The sequence below is a fragment of the Panulirus ornatus genome, chromosome 20, assembly GCF_036320965.1.
Source record: "Panulirus ornatus isolate Po-2019 chromosome 20, ASM3632096v1, whole genome shotgun sequence".
In the NCBI taxonomy this organism is placed as follows: Eukaryota; Metazoa; Arthropoda; class Malacostraca; order Decapoda; family Palinuridae; genus Panulirus; species Panulirus ornatus.
This window is the reverse complement of record NC_092243.1, coordinates 15,291,443-15,317,364: the sequence shown is the minus strand read 5'-3', so window position 1 is coordinate 15,317,364 and position 25,922 is coordinate 15,291,443. Positions and strand designations below refer to the sequence as shown.

Below are 25,922 nucleotides of genomic sequence, written 5' to 3'. Positions count from 1 at the left end.
GGGATGGTATATGATAGAGTAGATAGAGATGCTCTGTGGAAGGTATTAAGAGTATATGGTGCGGGAGGTAAATTGCTAGAAGTAGTAAAAAGTTTTTATCGAGGATGTAAGGCATGTGTATGAGTAGGAAGAGAGGAAAGTAATTGGTTTCCAGTAAATGTCAGTTTGCGGCAAGGATGCGTGATGTCTCCATGGTTGTTTAATTTGTTTACGGATGGGATTGTTAAGGAGGTGAATGCATGAGATTTGGGGCAAGTACGCAGTCTGTTGTAGATGAGAGGGCTTGGGAAGTGAGTCAGTTGTTGTTTGTTGATGATATAGTGCTGGTGGCTGATTCAGGTGAGAAACTGCAGAAGTTGGTGACTAAGTTTGATAAAGTGTGTGAAAAAAGAAAGTTGAGAGTAAATGTGAATAAGAGCAATGTTATTAAGTTCAGTAGGGTTGAGGGACAAGTAAATTGGGAGGCGAGTCTGAATGGAGAAAAACTGGAGGAAGTGAAGTGTTTTAGATATCTAGAAGTGGATTTGGCAGCGGATGGAACCACAGAAGTGGAAGTCAGTCGCAGGGTGGGGGAGGGGGTGAAGGTTCTGGGAGCATTGAAGAATATGTAGAAGGCGAGAACATTATCTCAGAGAGCAATAATGGGTATGTTTGAAAGGAGTAGTGGTTACAGCAATGTTATAGGTTGTGAGGCATGGGCTATAGATAGGGTTGTGCAGAGGAGGGTGGATGTGCTGGAAATGAGATGTTTGAGTTTAATATGTGGTGTGAGGGGGTTTGACCAAGTAAGTAATGAAAGGGTGAGAGAGATGTGTGGTAATAAAAAGAGTGTGGTTGAGAAAGCAGAAGAGGGTGTATTGAAATGGTTTGGTCACATGGAGAGAATAAGGAAAGATCGACAAAGAGGATATATATGTCAGGTGGAGGGAATGAGAAATGGGGGACCAGATTGGAGGTGGAAAGATGGTGTGAAAAAGATTTTGAGCGATTGGGGCCTGAACATACAGGAGGGTGAAAGGAGCACAAGGAATAAAGTGAATTGGAACAATGTGGGATACCGGGATCAACGTGCTGTCAATGGATTGAACCAGGGCATGTGAAGCATCTGGGGTAAACCATGGAAAGTTTTGTGGAGCCTGGATTTGGAAAGGGAACTGTGGTTTCAGTCCATTATACATGACAGCTAGAGACTGAGTGTGAACGAATGTGGCCTTTTGTCCTTCCCTAGCACTACCTCGCAAGGGAAGGGGAGATGCTATTTCATGTGTGGGGGGTTGGCGATGGGAATGAATAAAAGCAGCAAGTATGAATTATGTACATGTGTATATATGTATATGTCTGTGTATGTATATATATGTATATGTTAAAATGCATAAGCATGTACATATGCGCGGGTGGATGTGTATGTATATAAATGTGTATGTGGGTGCGCTGGGCTATTCTTTTGTCTGTTTCCTTGCGCTACCTCCCTACCGAAGAAGACAACAAAGTATGATATATAAATATATTTTTTTTTTTTTTTTTTTTGCTTTATCGCTGTCTCCCGCGTTTGCGAGGTAGCGCAAGGAAACAGACGAAAGAAATGGCCCAACCCATCCCCATACACATGTATATACATACGTCCACACACACAAATATACATACCTACACAGCTTTCCATGGTTTACCCCAGACGCTTCACATGCCCCGATTCAATCCACTGACAGCACGTCAACCCCGGTATACCACATCGCTCCAATTCACTTTATTCCTTGCCCTCCTTTCACCCTCCTGCATGTTCAGGCCCCAATCACACAAAATCTTTTTCACTCCATCTTTCCACCTCCAATTTGGTCTCCCTCTTCTCCTCGTTCCCTCCACCTCCGACACATATATCCTCTTGGTCAATCTTTCCTCACTCATTCTCTCCATGTGTCCAAACCATTTCAAAACACCCTCTTCTGCTCTCTCAACCACGCTCTTTTTATTTCCACACATCTCTCTTACCCTTACATTACTTACTCGATCAAACCACCATACACCACACATTGTCCTCAAACATCTCATTTCCAGCACATCCATCCTCCTGCGCACAACTCTATCCATAGCCCACGCCTCGCAACCATACAACATTGCTGGAACCACTATTCCTTCAAACATACCCATTTTTGCTTTCCGAGATAATGTTCTCCACTTCCACACATATATATATAAATATATATGTATATATATAATATATATATATATATATATATATATATATATATATATATATATATATATATATATATATATATATGTGGGATGTATTTAGGGAATCGGTGATGGATTGCGCAAAAGATGGTTTGGCTATGAGTGGAAATCAGAAGGTCAGGGTAAAGGGGAAGAGTGGGTTTGGGAAGTATGGTACAGTGGGAGGTCAAGTCAAGGGGTTATTGGGGAATGAGAAATGAGAACAACAGATGAACAACGGAGTGGTCTGGTGGGGAGTTTGTGAAAGAGTGTAAGTCGAGTAAATATTCCAAAATGGTATGTTAGGAATGGTTCCAACAATGTTGTATGGTTGCGAGGCGTGGGCTATGGATAGAGTGTGCGCAGGAGGATGGATGTGCTGGAAATGAGATGTTTGAGGACAATGTGTGGTGTGAGGTGGTTTGATCGAGTAAGTAACGTAAGGTTTAAGAGAGATGTGTGGAAATAAAAAGAGCGTGGTTGAGAGAGCAGAAGAGGGTGTTTTGAAGTGGTTTGGGCACATGGAGAGAATGAGTGAGGAGAGATTGACCCAAAAGGATATATGTGTCGGAGGTGGAGGGAACGAGGAGAAGAGGGAGACCAAATTGATTTAGGGGAATCGGTGATGGATTGCGCAAAAGATGCTTGTGGCATGAGAAGAGTGGGAGGTGGGTTGATTAGAAAGGGTACTGAGTGGTGGGATGAAGAAGTAAGAGTATTAGTGAAAGAGAAGAGAGAGGCATTTGGACGATTTTTGCAGGGAAAAAATGCAATTGAGTGGGAGATGTATAAAAGAAAGAGACAGGAGGTCAAGAGAAAGGTGCAAGAGGTGAAAAAAAGGGCAAATGAGAGTTGGGGTGAGAGAGTATCATTAAATTTTAGGGAGACAGAAGGAGTCACGCGGGGAGTGCTCACCCTCCTCAAAGACTCACATTGGGGTGTCTAAATGTGTGTGGATGTAACCGACATGAGAAAAAAGAAGAGATAGGTAGTATGTTTCAGGAAAGGAACCTGGATGTTTTGGCTCTGAGTGAAACGAAGCTCAAGGGTAAAGGGGAAGAGTGGTTTGGGAATGTCCTGGGAGTAAAGTCAGGGGTTATTGAGAAGACAAGAACACGAAACACGAGTGGTGGGAGTATGTGATAGAGTGTAAGAAAGTAAATTCTAAATTGATATGTGTAGAACTGGTTCCAACAATGTTGTATGGTTGCGAGGCGTGGGCTATGGATAGAGTTGTGCGCAGGAGGATGGATGTGCTGGAAATGAGATGTTTGAGGACAATGTGTGGTGTGAGGTGGTTTGATCGAGTAAGTAACATAAGGTTAAGAGAGATGTGTGGAAATAAAAAGAGCGTGGTTGAGAGAGCAGAAGAGGGTGTTTTGAAGTGGTTTGGGCACATGGAGAGAATGAGTGAGGAAAGATTGACAGAGAGGATATATGTGTCGGAGGTGGAGGGAACGAGGAGAAGAGGGAGACCAAATTGGAGGTGGAAAGATGGAGTGAAAAAGATTTTGTGTGATCGGGGCCTGAACATGCAGGAGGGTGAAAGGAGGGCAAGGAATAGAGTGAATTGGAGCGATGTGGTATACCGGGGTTGACGTGCTGTCAGTGGATTGAATCAAGGCATGTGAAGCGTCTGGGGAAAACCATGGAAAGCTGTGTAGGTATGTATATTTGCGTGTGTGGACGTATGTACATACATGTGTATGGGGGGGGTTGGGCCATTTCTTTCGTCTCTTTCCTTGCGCTACCTCGCAAACGCGGGAGACAGCGACAAAGTATAATAAAAAAAAAAAGAACTGAAAGTTGATGGAGAGAGAGGGGTGATTATTGGTGCATATGCACCTGGGCATAAGAAGAAAGATCATGAGAGGCAAGTGTTTTGGGAGCAGCTGAATGAGTGTGTTATTAGTTTTGATGCACGAGACCGGGTTATAGTGATGGGTGATTTGAATGCAAAGGTGAGTAATGTGGCAGTTGAGGGAATAATTGGTGTACATGGGGTGTTCAGTGTTGTAAAAGGATATGGTGAAGAGCTTGTAGATTTATGTGCTGAAAAAGGACTGGTGATTGGGAATACCTAGTTCAAAAAGAGAGATATACATATGTATACATATGTAAGTAAAGAGATGGCCAGAGAGCGTTATTGGATCACGCATTAATTGATAGGTGCATGAAAAAGAGACTTTTGGATGTTAATGTGCTGAGAGGTGCAAGTGGAGGGATGTCTGATCATTATCATCTGGAGGCGAAGGTGAAGATTTGTAGAGGTTTTCAGAAAAAATATAGAATGTTGGGGTGAAGAGAGTGGTGAGAGTAAGTGAGCTTGGAAATGAGACTTGTGTGAGGAAGTACCAGGAGAGAATGAGTACAGAATGGAAAAAGGTGAGAACAAAGGACATAAGGGGAATGGGGGAAGAATGGTATGTATTTAGGGAAGCAATGATGGCTTGCGCAAAAGATACTTGTGGCATGAGAAGCGTGGGAGGTGGGCAGATTAGAAAGGGAAGTGAGTGGTGAGATGAAGAGGTAAGATTATTAGTGAAAGAGAAGAGAGAGAAATTTGGACGATTTCTGCAGGGAACTAATGCAAATGACTGGGAGATGTAAAAAAGAAAGAGGCAGGAGGTCAAGAGAAAGGTGTAAGAGGTGAAAAAGAGGGCAAATGAGAGTTGGGGTGAGAGAGTATCATTAAATTTCAGGGAGAATAAAAAGATGTTTTGGAAGGAGGTAAATAAAGTGTGTAAGACAGGAGAACAAATGGGAACTTCAGTGAAGGGGGCAAATGGGGAGGTGATAACAAGTAGTGGTGATGTGAGGAGATGGAGTGAGTATTTTGAATGTTTGTTGAATGTGTTTGATGATAGGGTGACAGATATAGGGTGTTTTGGTCGAGGTGGTGTGCAAAGTGAGAAGGTTAGGGAAAATGATTTGGTAAACAGAGAAGGGGTAGTAAAACCTTTGCAGAAGATGAAAGCCAGCAAGGCAGTGGGTTTGGATGGTATTGCACTGGAATTCATTACAAAAGGGGGTGATTGTATTGTTGACTGGTTGGTAAGGTTATTAGGTGTATGTATCATTCATGGTGAGGTGCCTGAGGACTGGCGGAATGCTTGTATAGTGCCATTGTACATAGGCAAAGGGGATAAGAGTGAGTGCTCAAATTACAGAGGTATAAGTTTTTTGAGTATTCCTGGGAAATTATATGGGAGGGTATTGATTGAGAGGGTAAAGGCATGTACAGAGCATCAGATTGGGGAAGAGCAGTGTGGTTTCAGAAGTGGTAGAGGATGTGTGGATCAGGTGTTTGCTTTGAAGAATGTATGTGAGAAATACTAAGAAAAGCAAATGGATTTGTATGTAGCATTTATGGATCTGGAGAAGGCATATGGTAGAGTTGATAGACATGCTCTGTGGAAGGTATTAAGAATATGTGGTGTGGGAGGCAAGTTGTTAGAAGCAGTGAAAAGTTTTTATCGAGGATATAAGGCATGTGTACGTGTAGGAAGAGAGGAAAGTGATTGGTTCTCGGTGAATGTGGCTTTGCAGCAGGGGTGTGTGATGTCTCCATGGTTGTTTAATTTGTTTATGGATGGGGTTGTTAGGGAGGTGAATGCAAGAGTTTTGTAAAGAGGGGCAAGTATGCAGTCTGTTGTGGATGAGAGAGCTTGGGAAGTGAGTCAGTTGTTGTTCGCTGATGATACAATGCTGGTGGCTGATTCATGTAAGAAACTGCAGAAGTTGTGTGAAAGTGTGTGAAAGAAGAAAGCTGAGAGCAAACGTGAATAAGAGCAAGGTTATTTATTAGGTACAGTAGGGTTGAGGGTCAAGTCGATTGGGAGGTAGTGCTACCTCGCACACATGAGGGGGAGGGGGTTGCCATTTTCATGTGTGGCAAGGTGGCAATGGGAATGAATAAAGGCAGACAGTATGAATTATGTACATATGTAAATATGTATATGTCTGTGTGTGTATATATATGTATATGTTGAGATGTATAGGTATATATATTTGCGTGTATGGACATGTATGTATATACATGTGTAGGTGGGTGGGCTGGGCCATTCTTTCATCTGTTTCCTTGCACTACCTCGCTAACGCGGGAGACAGTGACAAAGCAAAATAATAATAAATAAAAATATATATATATATATATATATATATATATATATATATATATATATATATATATATATATATATATATATTTTTTTTTTTTTTTTTTGCTTTGTCGCTATCTCCCGCTTTGCGAGGTAGCGCAAGGAAACAGACGAAAGAAATGGCCCAACCCACCCCCATACACATGTATATACATACGTCCACACACGCAAATATACATACCTACACAGCTTTCCATGGTTTACCCCAGACGCTTCACATGCCCTGATTCAATCCACTGACAGCACGTCAACCCCGGTATACCACATCGATCCAATTCACTCTATTCCTTGCCCTCCCTTCACCCTCCTGCATGTTCAGGCCCCGATCACACAAAATCTTTTTCACTCCATCTTTCCACCTCCAATTTGGTCTCCCACTTCTCCTCGTTCCCTTCACCTCCGACACATATATCCTCTTGGTCAATCTTTCCTCACTCATTCTCTCCATGTGCCCAAACCATTTCAAAACACCCTCTTCTGCTCTCTCAACCACGCTCTTTTTATTTCCACACATCTCTCTTACCCTTACGTTACTTACTCGATCAAACCACCTCACACCACACATTGTCCTCAAACATCTCATTTCCAGCACATCCATCCTCCTGCGCACAACTCTATCCATAGCCCACGCCTCGCAACCATACAACATTGTTGGAACCAATATTCCTTCAAACATACCCATTTTTGCTTTCCGAGATAATGTTCTCGACTTCCACACATTCTTCAAGGCTCCCAGGATTTTCGCCCCCTTCCCCACCCTATGATCCACTTCCGCTTCCATGGATCCATCCGCTGCCAGATCCACTCCCAGATATCTAAAACACTTTACTTCCTCTAGTTTTGCTCCATTCAAACCTTACCTCCCAATTGACTTGACCCTCAACCCTACTGTACCTAATAACCTTGCTCTTATTCACATTTACTCATAACTTTCTTCTTTCACACACTTTACCAAACTCAGTCACCAGCTTCTGCAGTTTCTCACATGAATCAGCCACCAGCGCTGTATCATCAGCGAACAACAACTGACTCACTTCCCAAGCTCTCTCATCCCCAACAGACTTCATACTTGCCCCTCTTTCCAAAACTCTTGCATTTACCTCCCTAACAACCCCATCCATAAACAAATTAAACAACCATGGAGACATCACACACCCCTGCCGCAAACCTACATTCACTGAGAAGCAATCACTTTCCTCTCTTCCTACACGTACAAATGCCTTACATCCTCGATAAAAACTTTTCACTGCTTCTAACAACTTGCCTCCCACACCATATATTCTTAATACCTTCCACAGAGCATCTCTATCAACTCTATCATATGCCTTCTCCAGATCCATAAATGCTACATACAAATCCATTTGCTTTTCTCACATACATTTTTCAAAGCAAACACCTGATCCACACATCCTCTACCACTTCTGAAACCACACTGCTCTTCCCCAATCTGATGCTCTGTACATGCCTTCACCCTCTCAATCAATACCCTCCCATATGATTTACCAGGAATACTCAACAAACTTATACCTCTGTAATTTGAGCACTCACTCTTATCCCCTTTGCCTTTGTACAATGGCACTATGCACGCATTCCGCCAATCCTCAGGCACCTCACCATGAGTCATACATACATTAAATAACCTTACCAACCAGTCAATAATACAGTCACCCCCTTTTTTAATAAATTCCACTGCAATACCATCCAAACCTGCTGCCTTGCCGGCTTTCATCTTCCGCAAAGCTTTTACTACCTCTTCTCTGTTTACCAAATCATTTTCCCTAACCCTCTCACTTTGCACACCACCTCGACCAAAACACCCTATATCTGCCACTCTATCATCAAACACATTCAACAAACCTTCAAAATACTCACTCCATCTCTTTCTCACATCACCACTACTTGTCATCACCTCCCCATTTGCGCCCTTCACTGAAGTTCCCATTTGCTCCCTTGTCTTACGCACTTTATTCACCTCCTTCCAGAACATCTTTTTATTCTCCCTAAAATTTAATGATACTCTCTCACCCCAACTCTCATTTGCCCTCTTTTTCACCTCTTGCACCTTTCTCTTGACCTCCTGTCTCTTTCTTTTATACATCTCCCACTCAATTGCATTTTTTCCCTGCAAAAATCGTCCAAATGCCTCTCTCTTCTCTTTCACTAACAATCTTACTTCTTCATCCCACCACTCACTACCCTTTCTAATCAACCCACCTCTCACTCTTCTCATGCCACAAGCATCTTTTGCGCAATCCATCACTGATTCCCTAAATACATCCCATTCTTCCCCCACTCCCCTTACTTCCATTGTTCTCACCTTTTTCCATTCTGTACTCAGTCTCTCCTGGTACTTCCTCACACAAGTCTCCTTCCCAAGCTCACTTACTCTCACCACCCTCTTCACCTCAACATTCACTCTTCTTTTTTGAAAACCCATACAAATCTTCACCTTAGCCTCCACAAGATAATGATCAGACATCCCTCCAGTTGCACCTCTCTTTCGCGCGCCTGTCAATTAACACGTAATCCAATAACACTCTCTGGCCATCTCTCCTACTTACATACGTATACTTATGTATATCTCACTTTTCAAACCAGGTATTCCCAATCACCAGTCCTTTTTCAGCACATAAATCTACAAGCTCTTCACCATTTCCATTTACAACACTGAACACCCCATGTATACCAATTATTCCCTCAACTGCCACATTACTCACCTTTGCATTCAAATCACCAATCACTATAACCCGGTCTCGTGCATCAAAACCACACTCATTCAGCTGCTCCCAAAACACTTGCCTCTCATGATCTTTCTTCTCATGCCCAGGTGCATATGCACCAATAAATACCCATCTCTCTCCATCAACTTTCAGTTTTACCCATATTAATCGAGAATTTACTTTCTTACATTCTATCACATACTCCCACAACTCCTGGGAGATATAGGGTGTCTTGGTCGAGGTGGTGTGCAAAGTGAGAGGGTTAGGGAAAATGATTTGGTAAACAGAGAAGAGGTAGTAAAAGCTTTGCGGAAGATGAAAGCTGGCAAGGCAGCAGGTTTGGATGGTATTGCAGTGGAATTCTTTAAAGAAGGGGGTGACTGTATTATTGACTGGTTGGTAAGGTTATTTAATGTATGTATGACTCATGGTGAGGTGGCTGAGGATTGGCGGAATGCATGCATAGTGCCATTGTACAAAGGCAAAGGGGATAAGAGTGAGTGCTCAAATTACAGAGGTACAAGTTTGTTGAGTATTCCTGGTAAATTATATGGTAGGGTATTGATTGAGAGGGTGAAGGCATGTACAGAGCATCAGATTGGGGAAGAGCAGTGTGGTTTCAGAAGTGGTAGAGGATGTGTGGATCAGGTGTTTGCTTTGAAGAATGTATGCAAGAAATACTTAGAAAACCAAATGGATTTGTATGTAGCATTTACGGATCTGGAGAAGGCATATGATAGAGTTGATAGAGATGCTCTGTGGAAGGTATTAAGAATATATGGTGTGGGAGGCAAGTTGTTAGAAGCAGTGAAAAGTTTTTATCGAGGATGTATGGTATGTGTACGTGTAGGAAGAGAGGAAAGTGATTGGTTCTCAGTGAATGTAGGTTTCCGGCAGGGGTGTGTGATGTCTCCATGGTTGTTTAATTTGTTTATGGATGGGGTTGTTAGGGAGGTGAATGCAAGAGTTTTGGAAAGAGGGGCAAGTATGAAGTCTGTTGGGGATGAGAGAGCTTGGGAAGTGAGTCAGTTGTTGTTCGCTGATGATACAGCGCTGGTGGCTGATTCATGTGAGAAACTGCAGAAGCTGGTGACTGAGTTTGGTAAAGTGTGTGAAAGAAGAAAGTTAAGAGTAAATGTGAATAAGAGCAAGGTAATTAGGTACAGTAGGGTTGAGGGTCAAGTCAATTGGGAGGTAAGTTTGAATGGAGCAAAACTGGAGGAAGTAAAATGTTTTAGATATCTGGGAGTGGATCTGGCAGCGGATGGAACCATGGAAGCGGAAGTGGATCATAGGGTGGGGGAGGGGGCGAAAATCCTGGGAGCGTTGAAGAATGTGTGGAAGTCGAGAACATTATCTCGGAAAGCAAAAATGGGTATGTTTGAAGGAATAGTGGTTCCAACAATGTTGTATGGTTGCGAGGCATGGGCTATGGATAGAGTTGTGCGCAGGAGGATGGATGTGCTGGAAATGAGATGTTTGAGGACAATGTGTGGTGTGAGGTGGTTTGATCGAGTAAATAACGTAAGGGTAAGAGAGATGTGTGGAAATAAAAAGAGCATGGTTGAGAGAGCAGAAGAGGGTGTTTTGAAATGGTTTGGGCACATGGAGAGAATGAGTGAGGAAAGATTGACCAAGAGGATATATGTGTCGGAGGTGGAGGGAACGAGGAGAAAGGGCAAGGAATAGAGTGAATTGGATGGATGTGGTATACCGGGGTTGATGTGCTCTCAGTGGATTGAATCAGGGCATGTGAAGCGTCTGGGGTAAACCATGGAAATATACATACCTAGTATGTATATTTGCGTGTGTGGATGTATGTATATACATGTGTATGGGGGTGGGTTAGGCCATTTCTTTCATCTGTTTCCTTGCACTACCTCGCAAACGTGAGAGACAGTGACAAAGAAAAAAAAAAAATATATATATATTTTTTTATTCATTCATGTATCATAATTTGTCGCTGTCTCCCACGTTAGCGAGGCAGTGCAAGGAAACAGATGAAAGAATGGCCCAACCCACCCACATAATCATGTATATACATTCACGTCCACACACAGCCCATACATTTCTATACATCTCAACGTATATATATATATATATATATATATATATATATATATATATATATATATATATATATATATATATATATATTTATATATATATATATATATATATATATATATATATATATATATATATATATATATATATAGAGTGAATTGGAGCGATGTGGTATACAGGGGTTGACGTGCTGTCAGTGGATTGAATCAAGGCATGTGAAGCGTCTGGGGTAAACCATGGAAAGCTGTGTAGGTATGTATATTTGCGTGTGTGGACGTGTGTATGTACATGTGTATGGGGGGGGGGTTGGGCCATTTCTTTCGTCTGTTTCCTTGCGCTACCTCGCAAACGCGGGAGACAGCGACAAAGTAAAAAAAAAAAAAAAAAAAAAAAAAAAAAAAAAAAAAATATATATATATATATATATATATATATATATATATATATATATATATATATATATATATATATATATATACACACACAGACATATACATATATACACATGTACATAATTCATACTGTCTGCCCTTATTCATTCCCGTCGCCACCCCACCACACATGAAATGAATACCCCCTTCCTCCGCATGTGCGCGAGGTAGCGCCTGGAAAAAACAACAAAGGCCACATTTGTTCACACTCAGTCTCCAGCTGTCATGTACAATGCACTGACACCATAGTTCCCTTTCCACATCCAGGCCCCACAAAACCTTCCATGGTTCACCCCAGATACTTCACACGCCCTGGTTCAATCCACTGACAGCACGTCGACCCCGGTATACCACATCATTCCAATTCACTCTATCCCCTGCGCATCTTTCACACTTCTGCATGTTCAGGCCCCCTATCACTCAACTCCCCTCCACTCCACCTTTCCATCTCCAATTTGGTCTCCCACTATATATTATTCTTTTTTAACTTATTATACTTTGTCGCTGTCTCCCACGTTAGCGAGATAGCACAAGGAAACAGATGATAGATTGGCCCAACCCACCCACATACACATGTATACAAATACATGTCCACACACGCACATATACATACTTATACATCTCAATGTATACATACATATACACACACACACATATACATATATACACACATACATAATTCATACTGTCTGCCCTTATTCATTCCCGTCACCACCCCGCCACACATGAAATGAAAAACCCCCTCCCCTGCAAGTGTGTAAGGTAGCGCTAGGAAGACACCAAAGGCCACATTCATTCACACTCAGTGTCTAGCTGTCATGTATAATGCACCGAAACCACAGCTCCCTTTCCACATCCAGGCCCCACAGAACTTTCCATGGTTTACCACAGACGCTTCACATGCCCTAGTTCAATCCATTGACAGCACATCGACCCCTGTATACCACATCGTTCCAATTCACTCTATTCCTTGCACGCCTTTCACCCTTCTGCATGTTCAGGCCCTGATCACTCAAAATCTTTTTCACTCCATCTTTCCACCTCTAATTTGGTCTCCCACTTCTCCTCGTTCCCTCCACCTATGACACATATATCCTCTTTGTCAATCTTTCCTCACTCATTCTCTCCATGTGACCAAACCATTTCAAAACACCCTCTTCTGCTCTCTCAACCACACTCTTTTTATTACCACACATCTCTCTTACCCTTACATTACCTACTCGATCAAACCACCCCACACCACATATTGTCCTCAAACATCTCACTTCCAGCACCCTCCTCTGCACAATTCTATCTATAGGCCACGCTTTGCAACCATATAACATTGTTGGAACCACTATTCCTTCAAACATACCCATTTTTGCTTTCCAAGATTACGTTCTCGACATCCACACAATTTTCAATGCTCCCAGAACTTTCACCCTCTCCCCCACCCTATGATTCACTTCCACTTCCATGGTTCCATCTGCTGCCAAATCCACTCCCAGGACTTGTTCCTCAACCCTACTGTACCTAATAACCTTGCTCTCATTCACATTTACTCGCAGATTTCTTCTTTCACTCACTTTACCAAACTCAGTCACCAGTTTCTGCAGTTTCTCACCCGAATCAGCCACCAGCGCTGTATCATCAGCGAACAACAACTGACTCACTTCCCAAGCTCTCTCATCCACAACAGACTGCATACTTGCCCCTCTTTCCAAAACTCTTGCATTCACCTCCCTAACAACCCCATCCATATACAAATTAAACAACCATGGAGACATCACACACCCCTGCCGCAAACCTACATCACTGAGAACCGATCACTTTCCTCTCTTCCTACATGTACACATGCCTTATATCCTCGATAAAAACTTTTCACTGCTTCTAACAACTTGCCTCCCACACCATATATTGTTAATACATTCCACAGAGCATCTCTATCAACTCTATCATATGCCTTCTCCAGATCCATAAATGCCACATACAAATCCATTTGCTTTTCTGTATTTCTCACGTACATTTTTCAAAACAAACCCCTGGTCCAAACATCCTCTACCACTTCTGAAACCACACTGCTCTTCCCTAATCTGATGCTCTGTACATGCCTTCACCCTCTCAATCAATACCCTCCCATATAATTTCCCAGGAATACTCAACAAACTCATACCTCTGTAATTTGAGCACTCCCTTTTATCCCCTTTGCCTTTGTACAATGGCACTATGCAAGCATTCCACCAGTCCTCAGGCACCTTACCATGAGTCATGCTTACACTAAATAACCTTACCAACCAGTCAACAATACAGTTACCCCCTTTTTTAATAAATTCTACTGCAATACCATCCAAACCCGCTGCATTGCCCGCTTTCATCTTCCGCAAAGCTTTTACTATCTCTTCTCTGTTTACCAAATCATTCTCCCTAACCCTCTCACTTTGCACACCACCTCCACTAAAACACCCTATATCTGCCACTCTCTTGTCAAACACATTCAACAAACCTTCAAAATACTCACTCCATCTCCTTCTCACATCACCACTACTTGCTATCACCTCCCCTTTAGCCCCCTTCACTGATGTTCCCATTTGTTTCCTTGTCTTAAGCACTCTATTTACCTCCTTCCAAAACATCTTATTTTTTTTTAATTATTTTGCTTTGTCGCTGTCTCCCGCGTTTGCGAGGTAGCGCAAAGAAACAGATGAAAGAAATGGCCCAACCCACCCCCATACACATGTATAAACATACACGTCCACACACGCAAATATACATACCTATACATCTCAATGTACACATAAATATACACACACAGACATATACATAGATACACATGTACATAATTCATACTGTCTGCCTTTATTTATTCCCATCGCCACCTCGCCACACATGGAATAACATCCCCCTCCCCCCTCAAGTGTGCAAGGTAGCACTAGGAAAAGACAACAAAGGCCCCATTTGTTCACACTCAGTCTCTAGCTGTCATGTAATAATGCACCAAAACCACAGTTCCCTTTCCACATCCAGGCCCCACAGAACTTACCATGGTTTACCCCAGATGCTTCACATGCCCTGATTCAATCCACTGACAGCACGTCGACCCCGGTATACACTCTAATCCTTGCCCGCCTTTCACCCTCCTGCATGTTCAGGCCCCAATCACTCAAAATCTTTTTCACTTCATCTTTCCACCTCCAATTTGGTCTCCCACTTCTCCTCGTTCCCTCCACCTCCGACACATATATCCTCTTGGTCAATCTTTCCTCATTCATTCTCTCCATGTGCCCAAACCATTTCAAAACACCCTCTTCTGCTTTCTCAACCACGCTCTTTTTATTTCCACACATGTCTCTTACCCTTACATTACTTCCTCGATCAAACCACCTCACACCACATATTGTCCTCAAACATCTCATTTCCAGCACATCCATCCTCCTGCACACAACTCTATCCATAGCCCATGCCTCGCAACCATACAACATTGTTGGAACCACTATTCCTTCAAACATACCCATTTTTGCTTTCCGAGATAATGTTCTCGACTTCTAAACATTCTTCAAGGCTCCAAGGATTTTCGCCCCCTCCCCCACCCTATGATTCACTTCCGCTTCCATGGTTCCATCTGCTGCCAGATCCACTCCCAGATATCTAAAACACTTTACTTCCTCCAGTTTTTCTCCATTCAAACTTACCTCCCAACTGACTTGACCCTCAACCCATCTTTTTAATCTCCCTAAAATTTAATGATACTCTCACCCCAACTCTCATTTCCTCTCTTTTTTGCCTCTTGCACCTTTCTCTTGACCATCCTAACCTGCTGCAAAGCCAGATTTCATCTTCTGTAAAGCTTTCACTATATATATGGCACAGACAAATATGCAACCAAGATCAGTTTCTATGAAAGAGTTCTGGCATTACCCATGACCCTTTTTTAGTCTCATGCAGCCAAGGATGCACTACTTCCAGTTGAAAGGAAATGTAGACACCTTTGGAGTGAGAATTTCTTTTAAACATTCTTGCCTTGCCAAAGGTGATTTTTAATCACAGCATAACCTCAAGCAGGTTAAATCCAGTAACACCAATTGCATGACAGATTCATACCCAGATTACTGAGGAAAGGAAACTGAATGTTTTGGCTTTGGGTGAAACAAAGTTTGAGGACAGGAACCTGGATGTTCTGGCTTTGGGTGAAACAAAGTTTGAGGATAGGAACCTGGATGTTCTGGCTTTGAGTGAAACAAAGCTCAAGGGTAAAGGGAAAGGATAGCATGGGAATGTCTTAAGGGTAAAGTCAGGGGTTCGTGTGAAGGCAAAACCTAGGGAAGAGGTAAAACTATTGCTGAAGTAGGAGTTGTGGAAATGTGTGGAAGTGGTAAGGAAGAAAGCTCCAAACTGATGAGGGGGGAAATGAAAGTGGATTGCAAGAGATGGGTGGTTACTAGTGCATAGCAGCTGAGTATTTGCCTCAGTAGTCTTCAAGCAAAAGACAGGATATCAGTGATCAGTGATTTAAATATGAAGGTGAGTAACATGGCACTTGAGGGGACAGCTGGTAATGCCACAAAGACAAGTTTCATGCAACCACCTACACTCTAAGGCTATTGTGTGTAATGCATCAAAACCACAACCAAGCCCTAGTTTTTCCCAGCTGTTTCACATGCCCTGGTTCGTTTCATTGACAGCATATTACAACCTGTATACCACACCATTCCAATTTACTTTCTCCCGACTATGTCTTTCACCCTCTAGCCCTAGGCACTCATGATCTTTTTTACTCCATCCTTAATTTGGTCTCCCCCTTTTCCTTGTCCCTTCCACTTCTCATGCATGTATCCTCTTTGTCAACCTCTCCTGAGTCATTCTCTCTATATGTCCAAACCATTTTAGCACAACTTCTTGAGCTTTCTCAACCCTGTTCTTATTACCACACCTCTCTCTTACCCCATCTTTACCTACCCAATCAACCATCCTCACACCACATATTATTTTCAAACATTCATTTCCAGTACATTCACCCTCCACTTAAAATTATCATCTATAACACATGCCTTACATCCACACAACACACCTCTAAACATAACCATTTTTACCCTCCCTTTCTTGACCTCTCCGTCCACACTTTCTTCAATGAACCTAGATCCTTCACCCCTAACCCATCCTATGAGCTATCTTTGCTTCCATGGTTCCATTCACTGCCATGGCCACTCCCAGGTATCTTAAGCACCCCACCACTACATATTAAAGTACAATATAATGAGGTGTATAATTTGCCCTTTGAAGCTCAAATAGAAAAAATAAGATCAACCCATATGCTGAGTATGAAATGTGAACCTCAAAACCCAAATGAGCTTTCGTACAAATGACTTTACAGCTGATGAAGACAAAACTATCCTCTTGTGTAAGTGGTCATCAATCTGAAACAGCTATTTCAGTCTTCCCATTCTACTGGTGCCATACATCGTTTACTCTGAACCAAAAACTGTTTTAATCTTTACAATGTACTGATAGTTTAGGCACAGTTTGAAAAAAGAAATCTCGCAACCAAAAAGTTAACATTTTACTGACAGCTTATATACTTTGAACCAGTACATACATGAACTGAACTGTTCACATTTCACTGAGTTTATATACATTTAGGACCACAACAATATTCCAAAAGCTGTCAAATTTCTAATCTTTGGCATATAACAAAAGATTTTGTCAGTTACACCTCGAGGCATATTAGCTATGGCATCATCATGAGGATTCCACCCTGAGTATGTTCAGTGTTTTTCTGATCCCTGCAAGACAGAGTGAGCCACTCACAAATCTGGGCTCTGTTTGAGCCTGCTCAGATGTCATTTTGTTTGCTTTGATGATACATTGGTATAGCCACATGCTCTCCCAGACACAAAAAAAGTGATTATGATATCTCAAAGAAAGTCAGTGCTAAAATGCATCTAAACATGTTAGTGAGCTAAGAGAAGAGGAAAGTACTGCAGATATTGCTAGGGTCCTAGGCCTCCCACCAACAACACAGCACACCATTCAAGAATCTAGCAAAAAGATTGAGGAAAATGCTGTTTTATATCATTGAAATATTTCTCAATTACCAGTAATGTAGTGAAATTATGGAAAAGATAAAGAAATTGTTAGCAATGAGGATTTGAGATATAGGAAATCTTGACTCTCAGATAAACTCCACTGAACAGTCCTCATCAAAAGCTCATCTCTCATCTTAGGTTTGTATTTTCTTATCTTTTGCATTATTTACACTGAAATTTACATAATTTCAGAGAAGTACATACAATATTGGATTTGCTTTTTGTTTTTTCAATATCAGTCACAAACTCCATGAATGCAACTCAAAACGGGAAGAGCCCCTGTACAGCATATATACAAAAGAAAACAGCATTGAACCATGAGGTGGAAAAATAGGCAATTGTTGGCAGCACACATGCCCAGAGATCTATGAGCTCAGCTGAATGTGACTGGGTCAATGATGTCACCCTGGTGGCAGTCGCTGAATGGCCAAGAATGAGCACACAGCTGCAATCACCCTCAATTGGTTCACAAAGGGTGAGTGAAGGATGGGATTTCTTCACTAGAAATCTCACAGGTTAGTGGGTCATGATGCATACATTCCCAGGGAATATATCTCACATTCATGGGACAAACTGCTGGGGATAGATAAAGTTACATTTCAATTTTGATATCTATCTTCACAAGCAAAATTCTCCTACAGAATCCCTGCCGAGCATATTCGTTCACACAGGTCTGAAAAGGAAGGCAAAATACATTCTTAACCAGTGAGTGTTCCATGCACAATGACATACAAAAAGATGTTAAACTGATCATGACAAAATCAACTTACCATATCCCAAAAGGTGAGATATTTAAACTGTCCTCCAATAAGTTTCCTTACTTCCATAACTTCCTCTGGGGGAGTTAATCCATAGAGATAAACATTAATGCCATATCCATAATGAACAGCTAAGATAAAGTGAATCAGTGTTGTCACCCCACCCATCATGAAGAGGCTTCAGGGTCCTAGTATCTTTCATCTGGAGAAGAAAAAAATAAGGTAGCTCAGTATATTATATCAAAGTTCATGACTTACAATCATTAATCAAAAGTGTCCATAATACACTCCTACTCATACATGAATATGTACACACTTCTGAGTTGACCTTTTTTCTGACAAATGCCACATATTGGCATCTAAAACTTATAACTACACACAAAACAGATATTTCAATATCAACCCATTCCCTGCAGCACCTGACTTTTCCGCCCTTCAACCTAATGTAGCTGGAATAAATGAAATAATATTAGTCCAAATTTTTATGAAACAAACCTAAGAAAAAAATACACCATAATACCTTTGAAACAATGAAGATGAAAAACTAATATACTGCCTATGTTCTCTGGAAACACAAACTTATCCCTGGTGAGGACTAGGGGTTGGAGCTATTGCTCTACTGCTTACACCTCTGTGGGGGTTTCAATGTTCACTATTTCACCTGCTTCAATACGCACATCCATGAGAACAAAGATGAACTGCTCATTAACTGACTGTAACCACTCAATATCCTCAACCTATGCATCAACCAACCAAACTCCCAGCCCACCCCTAACAGCAGCCGACCTTGTTAGACATCACATTCTCCTTACCAGTACCATTGTTTACAAAAAACTTGACACTAGCCGTGGATGTTATCCATGTGCGATATGCAAGAGGAAAATTACTCATACAGATCACATTTTTCACAAATTTTCACAAGACAAAGAGAGGTAAGGTGTATTTTCTATGGAATTGGTAAGATATTCATAGGTAAAAGAGTAGGGTAAGAATCTACTGATCTAGTAATACTATAGGCATTGGACCTTATTGTTGGAATGTTGGCTGGGGATTTATTGATATATTTTCAATGCTTGGGCAGGAGACTTGTGTGAGGAAGTATCAGGAGAGACTGAGTACATAAAGGAAAAAGGTGAGAACTAAGGACGTAAGGGGAGTGGAGGAGGAATGGGATGTATTTAGAGAAGCAGTGATGGCTTGCGCAAAAGACGCTTGTGGCATCATAAGTGTGGGAGGTGGGCAGATTAGAAAGGGTAGTGAGTGGTGGGATGAAGAAGTAAGATTATTAGTGAAAGAGAAGAGAGAGGCATTTGGACGATTTTTGCAAGGAGAAAATGCAAATGACTGGGAGATGTATAAAAGAAAGAGGCAGGAGGTCAAGAGAAAGGTGCAAGAGGTGAAAAAGAGAGAAAATGAGAGTTGGGGTGAGAGAGTATCATTAAATTTTAGGGAGAATAAAAAGATGTTTTGGAAGGAGGTGAATAAAGTGCATAAGACAATGGAACAAATGGGAACTTCAGTGATGGGGGCTAATGGGGAGGTAATAACAAGTAGTGGTGATGTGAGAAGGAGATGGAGTGAGTATTTTGAAGGTTTGTTGAATGTGTTTGATGACAGAGTGGCAGATATAGGGTGTTTTGGTTGAGGTGGTGTGCAAAGTGAGAGGGTTAGGGATCATGATTTGGTAAACAGAGAAGAGGTAGTAAAAGCCTCTGCGGAAGATGAAAGCCGACAAGGCAGCGGGTTTGGATGGTATTGCAGTAGAATATTAAAAAATGGGGTGACTGTATTGTTGACAGTTTAGTAAGGTTATCTAATGTATGTATGAATCATGGTGAGGTGCCTGAGGATTGGCGGAATGCTTGCATAGTGCCATTGTACAAAGGCAAAGGGGATAAGAGTGAGTGCTCAAATTAACAGAGGTATAAGTTTGTTGAGTATTCCTGGGAAATTATATGAGAGGGTATTGACTGAGGCAAGTGTTTTGGGAGCAGCTGAATGAGTGTGTTAGTGGTTTTGATGCACAAGACTGGGTTATAGTGATGGGTGATTTGAATGCAAAGGTGAGTAATATGGCAGTTGAGGGAATAATTGGGATACATGGGGTGTTCAGTGTTGTAAATGGAAATGGTGAAGAGCTTGTAGATTTATGTGCTGAAAAAGGACTGGTGATTGGGAATAACTGGTGTATAAAAGCGAGATATACATAAGTATACATATGTAAGTAGGAGAGATGGCCACAGAGCGTTATTGGATTACATGTTAATTGATAGGCATGCGAAAGAGAGACTTTTGGATGTTAATGGCCACAGAGCGTTATTGGATTACATGTTAATTGATAGGCATGCGAAAGAGAGACTTTTGGATGTTAATGTGCTGAGAGGTGCAACTGGAGGGATGTCTCATCATTATCTTGTGGAGGCGAAGGTGAAGATTTGTAGGGGTATTCAGAAAAGAAGAGAGAATGTTGGGGTGAAGAGAGTGGTGAGAGTAAGTGAGCATGGGAAGGAGACTTGTGTGAGGAAGTACCAGGAGAGAATGAGTACAGAATGGAAAAAGGTAAGAACAAAGGAGGTAAGGGGAGTGGGGGATCAATGGGATGTATTTAGGGAAGCAGTGATGGCTTGCGCAAAAGATGTTTGTGGCATGAGAAGCGTGGGAGGTGGGTTGATTAGAAAGGGTAGTGAGTGGTGGGATGAAGAAGTAAGATTATTAGTGAAAGAGAAGAGAGAGACATTTGGACGATTTTTGCAGGGAAAAAATGCAAATGACTGGGAGACGTATAAAAGAAAGAGGCAGGAGGTCAAGAGAAAGGTGCAAGAGGTGAAAAAGAGGGCAAATGAGAGTTGGGGTGAAAGAGTATCATTGAATTTTAGGGAGAATAAAAAGATGTTTTGGAAGGAGGTAAATAAAGTGCGTAAGACAAGAGAACAAATGGGAACTTCAGTGAAGGGGGATAATGGTGAGGTGATAACAAGTAGTGGTGATGTGAGAATGAGATGGAGTGAGTATTTTGAAGGTTTGTTGAATGTGTTTGATGATAGAGTGGCAGATATAGGGTGTTTTGGTCGAGGTGGTGTGCAAAGTGAGAGGGTTAGGGAAAATGATTTGGTAAACAGAGAAGAGGTAGTAAAAGCGTTGCAGAAGATGAAAGCCGGCAAGGCAGCAGGTTTGGATGGTATTGCAGTGGAATTTATCAAAAAAGGGGGTGACTGTATTGTTGAGTGGTTGGTAAGGTTATTTAATGTATATATGATTCATGGTGAGGTGCCTGAGGATTGGCGGAATGCTTGCATAGTGCCATTGTACAAAGGCAAAGGGGATAAGAGTGAGTGCTCAAATTACAGAGGTATAAGTTTGTTGAGTATTCCTGGTAAATTATATGGGAGGGTATTGATTGAGAGGGTGAAGACATGTACAGAGCATCAGATTGGGGAAGAGCAGTGTGGTTTCAGAAGTGGTAGAGGATGTGTGGATCAGGTGTTTGCTTTGAAGAATGTATGTGAGAAATACTTAGAAAAGCAAATGGATTTGTATGTAGCATTTATGGATCTGGAGAAGGCATATGATAGAGTTGATAGAGATTCTCTGTGGAAGGTATTAAGAATATATGGTGTGGGAGGCAAGTTGTTAGAAGCAGTGAAAAGTTTTTATCGAGGATGTAAGGCATATGTATGAGTAGGAAGAGAGGAAAGTGATTGGTTCTCAGTGAATGTAGGTTTGCGGCAGGGGTGTGTGATGTCTTCATGGTTGTTTAATTTGTTTATGGATGGGGTTGTTAGGGAGGTGAATGCAAGAGTTTTGGAAAGAGGGGCAAGTATGAAGTCTGTTGTGGATGGGAGAGCTTGGGAAGTGAGTCAGTTGTTGTTCGCTGATGATACAGCGCTGGTGGCTGATTCATGTGAGAAACTGCAGAAGCTAGTGACTGAGTTTGGTAAAGTGTGTGAAAGAAGAAAGTTAAGAGTAAATCTGAATAAGAGCAAGGTTATTAGGTACCGTGGGGTTGAGGGTCAAGTCAATTGGGAGGTAAGTTTGAATGGAGAAAATCTGGAGGAAGGAAAGTGTTTTAGATATCTGGGAGTGGATCTGGCAGCGGATAGAACCATAGAAGCGGAAGTGAATCATAGGGTGGGGGATGGGGCAAAAATTCTGGGAGTCTTGAAGAATGTTTGGAAGTCGAGAACATTATCTCGGAAAGCAAAAATGGGTATGATTAAAGGAATAGTGGTTCCAACAATGTTGTATGGCTGCGAGGCGTGGGCTATGGATAGAGTTGTGCATAGGAGGGTGGATGTGCTGGAAATGAGATGTTTGAGGACAATATGTGGTGTGAGGTGGTTTGACCGAGTAAGTAATGTAAGGGTAAGAGAGATGTGTGGAAATAAAAAGAGTGTGGTTGAGAGAGCAGAAGAGGATGTTTTGAAATGGTTTGGTCACATGGAGAGAATGAGTGAGGAAAGATTGACCAAGAGGATATATGTGTCGGAGGTGAAGGGAACGAGAAGTGCGAGACCAAATTGGAGGTGGAAAGATGGAGTGAAAAAGATTTTGAGTGATCGGGGCCTGAACATGCAGGAGGGTGAAAGGCGGGCAAAGAATAGAGTGAATTGGATCGATGTGGTACACCGGGTCGACGTGCTTTATCGCATGACAGCTAGAGATTGAGTGTGCACGAATGGGGCCTTTGTTGTCTTTTCCTAGCGCTACCTCGCACACATGAGGGGGGAGGGGGTTGTTATTCCATGTGTGGCGAGGTGGCGATGAGAATGAATAAAGGCAGAAAGTATGAATTATGTACATGTGTATATATGTATATGTCTGTGTGTGTATATATATATGTGTACATTCAGATGTATAGGTATGTATATTTGCGTGTGTGGACGTGTATGTATATACATGTGTATGTGGGTGGGTTGGGCCATTCTTTCGTCTGTCTCCTTGCGCTACCTCGCTAACGCGGGAGACAGCGACAAAGCAAAATAAATAAATAAAATTGATTGAGAGGGTGAAGGCATGTACAGAACATCAGATTGGGGAAGAGCAGTGAAGTTTCAGAAGTGGTAGAGGATGAGTGGATCAGGCGTTTGCTTTGAAAAATGTATGTGAGAAATACTTAGAAAACCAAATGGATTTGTATGTAGCATTTATGGATCTGGAGAAGGCATATGATAGAGTTGATAGAGATGCTCTGTGGAAGGTATTAACAATATATGGTGTGGGAGGCAAGTTGTTAGAAGCAGTGGAAAGTTTTCATCGAGTATGTAAGGCATGTGTGCATGTAGGAAGAGAGGAAAGTGATTGGTTCTCAGTGAATGTAGGTTTGCGGTAGGGGTGTGTGATGTCTCCATGGTTGTTTGATCTGTTTATGGATGGGGGTTTGGGAAGTAAATGCAAGAGTTTTGGAAAGAGGGGTAAGTATGCAGTCTGTTGTGGATGAGAGAGCTTGGAAAGTGAGTCAGTTATTGTTCGTTGATGATACAGCGCTGGTGGCTGATTCGTGTGAGAAACTGCAGAAGCTGGTGACTGAGTTTGGTAAAGTGTGAGAAACAAGAAAGCTGAGAGTAAATGTGAATAAGAGCATGGTTATTAGGTGCAGTAGGGTTGAGGGACAAGTAAATTCGGAGGTAAGTTTGAATGGAGAAAAACTGGAGGAAGTAAAGTGTTTTAGATATCTGGGAGTGGATTTGGCAGCAGATGGAACCATGGAAGCGGAAGTGAATCATAGGGTGGGGGAGGGGGCGAAAGTTCTGGGAGCGTTGAAGAATGTGTGGAAGTCGAGATCATTATCTCAGAAAGCAAAAATGGGTATGTTTGAAGGAATAGTGGTTCCAACAATGTCATATGGTTGCGAGGCGTGGGCTATGGATAGAGTTGTGCGCCGGAGGGTGGATGTGCTGGAAATGAGATGTTTGATGACAATATGTGGTGTGAGATGGTTTGATCAAGTAAGTAATAATAGGGTAAGAGAGATGTGTGGTAATAAAAAGAGTGTGGTTGAGAGAGCAGAAGAGGGTATTTTGAAATGGTTTGGTCACATTGAGAGAATGAGTGAGGAAAGATTGACCAAGAGGATATATGTGTCAGAGGTGGAGGGAACGAGAAGTGGGAGACCAAATTGGAGGTGGAAAGATGGAGTAAAAAAGATTTTGAGTGATCGGGACCTGAACATGCAGAAGGGTGAAAGGCGTGCAAGGAATAGAGTGAATTGGAACGATGTGGTATACCGGGTCGACGTGCTGTCAATGGATTGAACCAGGGCATGTGAAGCATCTGGGGTAAATCATGAAAAGTTTTGTGGGGCCTGGATGTGGAAAGGGAGCTGTGATTTCGGTGCATTATTACATGACATTTAGAGACTGAATGTGAACGAATGTGGCCTTTGTTGTCTTTTCCTAGCGCTTCCTCGCACACATGAGGGGGTAGGGGGTTATTTCATGTGTGTGTGTGGTGGGGGGGCGATGGGAATGAATAAAGGCAGACAGTATGAAGTAAGTACATGTGTATATATGTATATGTCTGTGTGTGTATATATATATATATATATATATATATATATATGTATACGTTGAGATGTATAGGTATGTAAATGGAGGAAAAAAGATTTTGAGTGATCGGGACCTGAACATGCAGAAGGGTGAAAGGCGTGCAAGGAATAGAGTGAATTGGAACGATGTGGTATACCGGGGTCGACGTGCTGTCAATGGATTGAACCAGGGCATGTGAAGCATCTAAGGTAAATCATGTTTGTGGGGCCTGGATGTGGAAAGGGAGCTGTGGTTTCGGTGCATTATTACATGACAGACTGAACGTGAACGAATGTGGCCTTTATTGTCTTTTCCTAGCGCTTCCTCGCGCACATGAGGGGGTAGGGGATTATTTCATGTGTGTGTGTGGGGGGGGGGGGATGAGAATGAATAAAGGCAGACAGTATGAATTATGTACATGTGTATATATGTATTTGTCTGTGTGTGTGTATATATATGTATACGTTGAGATGTATAGGTATGTAAATTTGCGTGTGTGGACGTGTATGTATATACATGTGTATGTGGGTGGGTTGAGCCATTTCTTTCGTCTGTTTCCTTGCGCTACCTCGCTAACGCGGGAGACAGCGACAAAACAAATAAATAAAACTAAATATATTCTATGCTTTTGTAAATTGTGAATGTGAATAACTTGAATATATATCATTCATACTGAAGGTCTGAGGCTGACATTGACTGTCACTCTGTCAGAATCATCAGAAATATGTCACGTATCATACTTTTGATTCAACATAATCTGAGTGTTACAAGAGAACTTTTTGCAAATGTCAACTGCATGAAAAAGCCAAGCATGGACATTGCTTTTCTGTACAGTCCACATTTTATTTGATGCACAGCAGGATGGATGCACAGAGTTCTTGCATGGGTGTTCATTTAAGTTTTACCATTTCTCTACTTTTGCAGTGTGCTGGTTTCCAAGATTTTTGTAAATATATGAATTTTCTGTTTGGCTTCTATGATTTTTGTGAATG

The 25,922-nt window shown here is 41.9% G+C and overlaps 1 protein-coding gene across 3 annotated transcripts in view; it reads right to left on the bottom strand.

Annotated features, from left to right (window-relative positions):
* Positions 1 to 25,922, bottom strand: part of LOC139755943 (androgen-induced gene 1 protein-like) — a 151,590-nt gene that overhangs the window by 72,205 nt on the left and 53,463 nt on the right. For all 3 annotated transcript variants that reach the window (XM_071674723.1, XM_071674724.1, XM_071674725.1), the window contains one exon: positions 18,419 to 18,608. In XM_071674723.1, the coding sequence (XP_071530824.1) occupies positions 18,419 to 18,577 (159 nt within the window). In that variant the 5' untranslated portion in view covers positions 18,578 to 18,608. The remainder of the gene's footprint in view (positions 1 to 18,418; positions 18,609 to 25,922) is intronic.